Here is a 10,428-nt window from a genome sequence, read left to right on the forward strand (position 1 = left end):
TTCACAATCACCCCATGAGAATGCAGCAAGTTGCAATCCCAGTTTGGCTGTGGGAGAGGGCACCCAAACAACTGGACCTCATCTAGTCTTGCCTCATGGAGGGTACTAGTCCAGGAGCTGCCACCATGCAGAGGGAGTGACAGGCCTTTCAGCTCCAGCTTTGGAGGAAGAGAAGGAAGAGGAGGGGTGACCCTCATCACCACTCCCCCAAGGCTGAGCTGAGCAGAGGAGGAGTTTTGGGTCTGAGCCAAGTCTCATGATCAGATGCCAGAAACTGCAGGGAGAGAAGAGCAAGGAGACCGAAACTGTGTGGGGAAGAGAAAGGAAGGAGAAAAGGACAACTGCCTGGGGAAGGAAAAGAGGCAAAAGAGGCACACCAAGGAGTAGACAGGCTACAAAATGTCACTGCTCCTGTGGCTGGGGTCTCAGCTGTCATCCTCCTGGAGCAATATCTCTATACTAGGAGTTTTTCTGACAGTCTTTACTTTACTTTTTGACTTCATGAAGCGCAGGAGGACGTGGAGCCGTTACCCACCAGGACCAGTTTCGCTGCCATTCATTGGGACCATGCTGCACGTTGACTTCCACAAACCTCACATCTCCTTCAACCAGGTGAGTGCTGGCCCCCTGTGTTGTGGTCGAGGGGAGGAATAAATTAATTACCCTCACAACAATAATTAATAAATAATATGGCAAACGGGTATTAATAAAAATAGTAACCCTTTATTGATATGAAATATGCCAGAACTCGTTAAAAGGATCATTGTACAGTTAGAAGATATATTTGCAATGGGAATTATACAATCTTAGGGCAAATACAAACTATTCTATGCAAATTAGGAGGCAACAACTTGAAAAGAGAAGGTCCCCGAGAGCAGATAGCGCTCAGTTACAGCGGGGAGGAGGCTCGATAAGAACTGTTAAACCCGAAGGGCAGTGAGTTAGTTACTCACAGCTGATTTCACCCATGTAAGGAATGCTGCTGCTGCTGCTGCTGCTGCTGCATTAGCTTTGGGGCACTCTGGTAAGGTGCTGCACGGCAGATTGCCGGCAAGAAAGGTTTCCCACGTGGTCCCAGGCTGGTCTGGCTTCAGCGGATGGTGGGCAGTTAACGACGCCCTTGGCGACGGGCGCTTGCGTGGTTCCTGGGTAAACTGAGGCACGGCACGAGGCTGGTGGCAAGGGGAAGCAGGCTAAGGCAGCTCTGGCTTCTAGGCTCGTGGCTTCTCTGGCTTGCATGTGTATGGCTCGTGGCTTTATCTCAGGCTCTGGACCAGCACTTGAGGCAGGGCAGGGGCAACTCAAGGCCTGGCAGGGGCAACTTGAGGCAGCAAGGCTTGAAGTAAGGCTTGAGCAAGGCAAGGGTGACTACATATACAAAATGCCTGAAGTCAATTGGTACAATGGGGCACTGAAGCTAAAGTGTAGCTGCCCAATGGAAAGTGTTCTGCCAGGCTGTAACCATAAAAGGCAGAAGCAAGGACCTTGCATCTGGGGGAGCAGTGGTCAGCTTACATGCTCTCACCCCAGATAAACATCTTGATTACCAGACAGGCAGGAGTCGTGTCCCCTTTGTTCCTTTTCCCGCCTTGCCCTGTTTTTCTGCAGGAAAGAGGGGAGAGAAAGGGACTCTGTCTAGACATCTTAAGGCCTGTCTGGATTTGTACTGGGCCATGTCATGGCCCTACCATCACACCCTGGCGAAGTGCCCCTTACGTGACCTAGGAGGGTTGGGGATGCCCTGGCACGATCGACCCTTGCACAAAGCCAAAGACTAATGCCCTCTCCATAGTCTAGGAGTAAGCAAGTCACTGCTTAGGAGCTGTCCCATACAGATGATAGACAACCACGCACCAACGTTTGTCAGGCTCCTTCTCCCGACCTCTGCATGAGCTCCATGGACGATGCTGTTGTGCCCCCAGTGATAGGTGATGCTTGACTTGCTGTAGAGTTGCCATCAGCTTGTGGGCAGCTATGGGGACAAGGGAACAGAGAGCTACAAACAAGGGAAGACAAGCAGGTATCTGTGTGCTAGGGATGTGGCTACAGGAATGTCAGACTTCCCTGGAGTTAATTAAGCACATCTCCAGGCGTGTGACAGTTCCAGTTAAAGGGATCAGCTGTCAGGATTTGCCCCAGCAGCAGTGCCCAAACTCTCAGTAGCTTTCCTATTCAAGTCAGGGCTTAGCTTCTCTTAAAGGAAAAGCACAGCACAGCTTGCAGCAGATAAACCCATGGGGGTTTTGTTCTTCAGTCTGCAAACTCTAAAGGCCTTTTCTCTAGGAGATGTCACTGTTCAGCTGTCTGTCCAAAATCTGCCAAATGCAGAAACTAAATATAGCTTTTGTGTTATTTGCTCACGTACATTCCAAAAGATTACCATTTCCAAATCACATCACGCCACAGGCATGCTAACCACAATCTTGACCAGTAATCACTTTCCATGATGTATTTCTAGTGCCAGTGAAGTGCTAATTCCCTTTCCAAACCCACTGCAAATATAGTCTTAAATACTTTGGTTCCTTGCATTGCTACTGTGCAGAAATGAAGATGCTTAGCTTTACAATAAACCAAAAAAACCAAAAAAGACAGGAAAAAAAAAAAGAGCAAGCACAGTCTGTGCTCCTATTGCAGTGTCTTCTAAAAACATGCTCCTGTGTGCTTTGTTCAGTGTTAGGGTTAGACTTACAGGGGAGCTTCAACCTGCCTTCCTGGGACTCTATGTCCAGTCAAAGCCCTTGCTTACCTGGGGAAAACTTAGCTCCACGGCAAGCTGCCATGGTGAGTGCGTTGCTGACAGGCTTCTTACCTGTGCAGCCATCCTGCTGTCAGCATTATGTCTCTCAGAGATTACCACAGATGGAAGGGGTGTGCCAGTTACCAGTCTTACCAGATACAGAGAAAGTGCTCTCGACAACCACCTGAGAGGAGGTTGTATGAGGCTGCTGCTGGTCTCTTCTCTCGAGTAACTAGAGACAGGATGAGAGGAAATAGGCTCCAGTTGTGCCAGGGGAGGTTTAGATTGGACATTAGGAAAAATTTCTTTACTTAATGAGTGGTGAGGCATTGGAACAGGCTGCCCAGGGAGGTGGTGGAGTCGCCATCCCTGGAGGTGTTCAAGAAGTGTGTAGATGTGGCACATCAGGATATAGTGTGGTGGTCATGGTAGTTGGGTTATGGTTGGACTCAATGATCTTGAAGGTCTTTTCCAACTTCAGTGATTCTGTGGAACTCCTCTGTGGAGCTGTGTTTCTGGGAACTGGGCTCTGGGTAGATCTTTAGGAACAAATGCAGAAGCAGACTAACTCAAAACTTGCCTAGTCTTTCAGATGGAAATAAATATAAGTATCAGGAAATAATTTGTTGCTGAGCATGCAGCCTTTGAAAATGCCCCAAAAGGTCCCTGCTCCCTACCCTTGTGCTGTCAGACAAAAGCCAGAATACCTGCACAATGGCTATGGCAACAGTTTGGCTGGGAGCTGTATTTTAAATCTTTCCACTCACAGCCCATCGATCCCTGCTTCACCTGCTGCTTGGCACTGCTCTGAGCTGTTACACTGCAAAGACAAAGTTCAGAGATGAGCTGAAGGTCTCCTAATGAAAGCACCATTAAAAAGCAGAGGCCCTAAGGAAGGATGTGGTGGTATTTTTGACATTGCATTCAGCTCATTTTCAGAGATGTGCTTTTTTTACCTTGGCAGCTTCGCAAGAAGTATGGAGACATCTACAACCTGCAGAACTGCTGGACCAACCTGGTAGTACTGAATGGGTATAAAACGGTGAAGGAAGCCCTGGTCCACAAGTCAGAGGACTTTGCTGACCGGCCATACTTTCCAATGTATGAACATCTGGGCTATGACAAAAAATCCCAAGGCAAGTCCCTTGGAAATGGGCAGTCCTCACTAGCACTAGCACTAGGAGGACTGGGTAGAGAGAAGGTTTTCTCAGTACAGTGCCACTTTCTCCTGTCTCCTTGTATGTCTGCGACCCTTCAGTGGTGACAAAATCAGTTTTGATGAAAAGGGGGCTCCCCTTGGTGGTTGTAGTGCAGCTCCAGGTGTTAGCACACACCTCTTCAGCACTGCTAGCACAGTCAGTAGTGCAGATCTCCTGCCAGCATTGGAGCTGGTAGCTCCTGACACCCAGTGATGCGTGCTTATGTTCACATACTATGTGCATGTTGTTGTCATCACAACACAAAAGGTAACTCCCTTCCAAGACACAGCATTTTTCAGCATCCAGCCCACTTTTCTCATCCTCAGCTCCTTTGCTGTGGCACAAGCTGCTGCCCAGTTCACCCAAGCTAAGGGTGCAATGATGAATGGTTTGGGAGAGTGATTCCTTTATCCTTAGCAGCACTTGTTGCTCTCATTGAATTCCCCCCATACCCTCATCAGCCATGCACAGGCATTAGAAGGGTGCAGTCATCCATTTTTAGAATTGCTGTATTAACAAATTGTACAAGATCAGACTTTTCCACCCATGCACACAGACCTGTACCTCCAAACTCACATTTGCAGGTTTCTAATGTACTTTGCTTGATGGACAGTAGAGAGCTGCTGACATTTCTTACTCATCCATAATTCCAGGGGTGGCCATAGCAAGATACGGGCACAGCTGGAAGGAGCTAAGAAAATTCACGCTCACTACTTTGAGGAACTTTGGAATGGGAAAGAAATCCTTGGAGGAGCGAGTGGTAGAGGAAGCAAGATTTCTGTGCTCTGCAGTCAACGCTGAAGAAGGTTTGTCATGGTCCAGAAGAATGGGGGTGGTCATAGTAAAAGGCAATACAGTGACGCAGAGAGAGCAGCAGTGCCACAGACACTCTGGTCTGCATGCAGTCCTCTCTTCCTAAGCAGTGTTTCTAATCTATATGCTGGAAAGCAGCCCCATGGAGAAGGACTTCGGACTCCAGTGGGGCAGCAATGTGCCCTTGTGGCCAAGAAGGCCAGTGGTACCCTGGGGTGCATTAAAAAGAGCGTGGCCAGCAGGTCAAGGGAGTTTCTCCTGCCCCTCTATTCTGCCCTGGTGAGTGAGGCCACATCTGGAGTATTGTGTCCAGTTCTGGGGCTGGAACATGTCTGATGAGGAAAGGCTGAGAGACCTGGCACTGTTTAGTATGGAAAAGAGAGAGCTGAGAGGAGATCTTATTAATGTTCTGAATATCTGAAGGGTGGGTATCAAGAAGATTGAGCCAGGCTCTTTTCAATGAGCCTGCTTTGGCAGGGGGTTGGACTCAGTGATCCCCAGAGACCCCTTCCAATCGCTACCATTCTGTGACTGTATGAAATAAATAGATTCTATGAAATAAACAGAAATACAGAGGGAAAATAGAATTATTCCCAGAGCTGGGTAACCATTACCTTTAGGAGGCTCAGTGGAACATAGGGATATAATCACATGCAATAAAAGTGCAACTGAGTTTTCACAGCATATCACCTGCCATTTAGGCAAGAGAATCATGAAGCAAAGTGTTATCTGCCAAGTCACAGAACAGCTCAGCTTCTCTTGGGAGTTTTCTCCTTTGAGGATCAACCAAATAGTTGCAGAAGATAAGATCTTCACTTTCTAGTACTGTGCATTAGTACTTTGAGTGGTCTGGGGACTTTTTCTCTTAGTGGCAGCAAGGAGGCATTTGTACATCCTCATTGCTGACAGCTTGAGGTCCAACAGGTTGGTGTTGCTTAACTCCATTGCTTGGTTTCCCTTTCTGGTTTTAGGTCGTCCTTTCGATTTGCGTTTTCTTGTGAACAATGCAGTGTGCAACGTGATCTGCACCACTGTCTATGGGGAGCGTTTTGACTATGGTGATGAGACATTCAAGAAGCTGCTACAGGTGTTTGAAAACTCCTTGAATGAAGAGACTGGATTCATGGCTCAGGTAAACCAAGAGCATCACCTGTTCTCTGCAAAGCTGCCCTTGAAGGCATTGTGTTTTCATTATTTTTTCTTTTTGCATCACATAATATTTTCTCTCTCTCTCTTTCTGTCTCTCTCTGGTTCTGACATCCCAGCTTCTTAACGTGGTGCCCTTTTTGCTGCACATCCCCGGGGTGACACAGAAAGTCTTTGGAGAGCAAAAGGCATTCATAGACTTCTTAAACGTGCTCGTAGATAAGCACATGGAGACCTGGGACCCTGCTCACATCAGAGACTTCACTGATGCATTTTTAAAGGAAATGAAGGAGGTAGGATGACACCAGCAGAGCCTTGTGTCCAGGGGCAATTTCTCTGTCTCCTTAAGCTTGTTGACAGAAGCTGACTTGCCTCAAAAAGCTACATAAAACCTCTTACTAATTTCCTACTTTTTACTTCCATGCTGTTATCTTGAGAAGAAATGTGTTAACTTCATGCTGTAACCTTCTTTATTGTCTTAAGAAATCATATTCCTGATGTTCCTGTTCCCATGTTCTCAGCCCGGCAGCTGCCTTCTTTTTTAGCCTACACCATTTTGAAGGCATTTAAAAGGTAGTGATTGAGAATTCATTAATGTTTCTAAGTTTGTGCCAGGGGACAGGTCAACATGCAAGATTCTGTGTATGTCACTGCCTTAATGACTGTTGTCTCAAAACCAGTTACAAAACTGTAGCAACAGACAAGACTCTTCAGTATCATTGCCCAGTCTGTAGCCTGTGTTTAAACCAAGTCATGGCTTGGAAAGACAGCTTCTTCTCCAGGATGTGTCTTTGAAATTCTTGCCAAGAACTAGTTCCCTGCAGATCAGATGAATCTGAACCTCACTGAAGTAAAAGGAATCTTTCCATTCATTCAGTCAGGCACAAAATCAGGCATAAAATCAGCCATCCATCCACCATATGCTTCTGCACACAGATTAACTAAATTTCAAGTGCAAGATGAGCAAATTCACTGCAAATTCCATCTGCCATCCAAGTCCTCATGCTGGACTGCTGCTCTGTAGAATGAACCCTGCCACACTGTGGGTACTAGGCACCTCCAGCCCATGCATTCCACCTCCCCCCAGCTCACACAGGCACAGCAATGTGACCTATGTTACTCTGCACTGCGCAGTACTGTTTGGGGGTGGATGTGAACCTGACCATTCTGTACTTTGTCACATCTCTGATCTATTCACTAAGTCCCTGATAAGCCAGGATGATAAATCCCTCAACCAGGTTAACTTTGGTCAGGTCAGCCCTATAGCTCCCTTGCCAGAGATCTTTTATTGGAGTAAGAGTTGAGTCTTAAATGCCTAAATTAATTGCTATCCATATTACAACAGCATCAAAATATAAAGAATAACTTATCAGAAGCTAGTCCCTAGGAAAGGAAAGTATAAAGAGGATTAGAAAAGACAAGCAGATGAGCTCATGCAGAGAGCTTGTCATATCTCATATGCAACAAATCTGAGCTCAATTACCATTTGGATGAGAGACCAGTTTTGCTGAAGTTGGTGTTACAGACTTAATAGGCAGCAATGATACCCTGATTTTATTTTTTTTTAATGTAAAAAATGGCAAGGCAGAAGCAGCAGGAATCTGTAATGCATAGCTACAGATAATCCCCCTCAAAATACTGTTGCTTCTGCCACATCAATGCAGCCTCCTCTCTGCTGTGTGGGTTTCATGATCTGATCAAACCTGAGAAACTGTGTTCCTCCTTCTCTGGAGGGGATGTTACAGCAAGAGGTGGGGTCCTGCTGTGTTAGGTCAGAGCACAAGGCACTCACTTCTGGCCTGAAGGCAGGTGTGGTGGTCACCACTCAGGATACAGGAGAGTACAACAGTCATACACAGACAGTTGCTTATGTTTTGATCTACTTTCCCAGTGAACTTCTTGGTCAACCAAAATGGCTCTAGTGCTTTTCAGTACTGCTTTGGAATAACAGTCTTCTCACTCAGCGACTATCCCAGTTCCAGTCAGCCACTTGTTTGCTCTCCCCAGGATAAGAAGGATGAAGAGAACGCTTTCAACTGTGGCAACCTTCGTCTGGTGACCTCAGACTTGTTTACAGCTGGTACTGAGACCACCTCCACCACCCTCCGTTGGGCAGTTCTGTACATGCTTTTACACCCAGAAATACAGAGTAAGTCAGTAAGGTATCTTCAACTCTCATTTTCCTGCAGTGAGATTGAACACCTTCTCTTTGTGGCTTGGGGTTTTTGCAATGAGGAACAGCTTTGGTAATTGCTGGTCTCCAGGAATCAGAAGAAACACTTCCCAAACATAGCTGTTCTGGCAGGGACCAGTAGCAATAGGGGAAGTTCTGATAAAAATGCTGGAGTTAGACGAGCAAGTTTGGTCTCACCTTCATTTTTGAAGGACACTTAGGGACTTTCAGTGGCCAGAGTACCCTCTTCCCAGTATTTGGAATAGAAGCTAATCTCTAATGCTGCATGGCCAGGTACCCTTTCAGCTGCATAGGGGAGGGGTAAAGTACCATGTTGAGTGACATGGCCTTTATTAAAAACACTCTGTCAGATGGCTCTGAGCATCTGAAAACAAACGCATTCATCTCTACTTTCTGTTCCTTTCTCTAACTGCTTGTCCTGCTCTTACCCAGTCTTTACAGTCTCAGGCTGCCAGCCTTCCTACAGCTTGTACCAGCTTCTTCTATTTATCTAAGGATGCTCTAATTCCTTAGCTGTGCTGCTTTCAGGTAAGGTCCAAGACGAGATTGATAAGGTGATTGGCAGAGAGAGACCACCCACCATGGCAGACCAAGAGAACATGCCCTATACCAATGCTGTGATCCATGAAGTGCAACGCTACGGAGATGTTGCTCCTGTTGGATTGCCTCACATGACGTACCGGGACACCGAGCTGCAAGGCTTCTTCATCCCCAAGGTGACTGTGACCACACAGGCAATGCAGCATCCTCTCCCTGTGTGCTCTGTGGCATTGTACTTCCAGCTCCAAATTACAGGAGCTGGAAGTACAATGCCACAATTACTGGAGCAGGACATCTTGAAATGCTAAATCCCAGCAGTCAGTCACCTTTGTGCTCTAGGTTTGTGCTGGTTCTGTGGGAACCCAGCTGCAGTGGCAGCTCAGTGCAGAAGTTTGTTTTCCTCTTGATGAGCTGTTGCATTCACTGACTGTGTAGTAGGAGAGAGCAGTGGAGCCTAACAGGCTCTCCGGAGACACATCACACCAGCTTACTGGCTTGCCTGAGATGATAGCAGTCCAACCTTTCATCTCTAAAGCAATTCAGATGCCACTGGCATTTAGTCAACCGCCACTGTGACTGGCAGCTGCCCTGGCAGCAATGCAAGCCTGGGAATTTATTTAGCCTTTCAATACTTCCTTTGCTTGGACCATTGACGTGTGGCATGGGAAAGCTTTGGAGTTTCCTATGGCTCCTCCAAAAGCTGGGCTTTGAAGTCTATCATCATTTTTTTTCCCTCTGGCTATAAAACAAGTCTAGAAGGATCTGAGAAGCAGAGGCTGTTTCCACTATGTAACCAGGAAACTGGTATTTGCACAGAATGGCTTTTTAAGGATACAAAGTGCAAAAGTGCTGGTGCTTCAGAGCATAGGGCAGGCAGCATACATCACTGGAAAGGTGTCCTGCTTTACCTCTGGTTTAAGTAAGATACAGAACAGGAGATGGGTGCCTTACTCTGAGCACCAAATGATGGTTACTGTTAGATGGTAGACAAAGGTGGGGTCCTAATGAGGGACTAGCACTGATCCATTGTGCCAAGATAATGCTGCTGTTCTCACAGAAGTTGTTTCCTCTTGTGGGAGAATGCAGGGTACAACAGTCATCACCAACTTGTCTTCCGTGCTGAAGGATGAGACAGTCTGGGAGAAGCCAAATGAGTTTTACCCTGAACATTTTCTGGATGCCAACGGGCAGTTTGTGAAACGAGAGGCCTTCCTGCCTTTCTCAGCAGGTAAATCTGAGGGGAGGATGCACATGCAAGACAGAGGCACAGCAGGAGGGGGGTCCTCTTTCACAAATGCTTTCTACTCCCTCTCTTGCAGGTCGTCGAGTCTGCCTGGGGGAACAGCTGGCCAGGATGGAGCTCTTTCTTTTCTTTACCTCTCTCCTGCAGAAATTCACTTTTGTGCTCCCCAAGGACCAACCCAGGCCACGAGAGGATGCTCACTTTGCACTCACAAACTCCCCACACCCATACCTTGTGCAAGCTGTCCCAAGATAAGTGCACACCACTCTCACTTGCACGCCATCACCAATACAAACTCATCAGAAATGTTGCAGATCTTGAGAGGATCATGCTTGGTTTCATTCACAACCTCCAAAGTCCCCAGCTTTGTAAAGTAAGGATCTGGCCCAATATTTAGTTTAGCTTAATTCCAATCCTGAATCTTGAATCAGCCAGCCATAACAAGCTACAAATGATGATCATGTTTGTGACTACATATGTGCCTAATCAGACAGTTTTGCTGCACTTTGGGCTCAGCAGTCCACTGAGCACAGAGATACTACTGAAAGGTTTATCA

The 10,428-nt window shown here is 46.8% G+C and overlaps 1 protein-coding gene across 1 annotated transcript; it reads left to right on the top strand.

Moving 5' to 3' along the window:
• The first annotated feature begins 399 nt into the window (after positions 1–399).
• On the top strand, positions 400–10,169 carry LOC128971120 (cytochrome P450 2D14). Its single transcript, XM_054386540.1, has 9 exons — positions 400–612; positions 3,702–3,873; positions 4,590–4,742; positions 5,721–5,881; positions 6,015–6,188; positions 7,903–8,044; positions 8,618–8,805; positions 9,716–9,857; positions 9,949–10,169. The coding sequence occupies exons 1-9, from the start codon at positions 400–402 to the stop codon at positions 10,125–10,127; spliced, it is 1,524 nt and encodes a 507-aa protein (XP_054242515.1). The 3' UTR covers positions 10,128–10,169.
• The last annotated feature ends 259 nt before the right edge of the window (positions 10,170–10,428 follow it).

The sequence above is a fragment of the Indicator indicator genome, chromosome 14 (assembly GCF_027791375.1).
Source record: "Indicator indicator isolate 239-I01 chromosome 14, UM_Iind_1.1, whole genome shotgun sequence".
Lineage (NCBI taxonomy): Eukaryota > Metazoa > Chordata > Aves > Piciformes > Indicatoridae > Indicator > Indicator indicator.

Coding starts and splice junctions, on each gene's coding strand:
- LOC128971120 (XM_054386540.1), top strand. CDS start 400: ATGTCACTGCTCCTGTGGCTGGGGTCTCAGCTGTCATCCTCCTGGAGC. Junction 4,743..5,720: donor TGCAGTCAACGCTGAAGAAG/GTTTGTCATGGT, acceptor TTCTGGTTTTAG/GTCGTCCTTTCGATTTGCGT. Junction 8,806..9,715: donor AAGGCTTCTTCATCCCCAAG/GTGACTGTGACC, acceptor GGGAGAATGCAG/GGTACAACAGTCATCACCAA.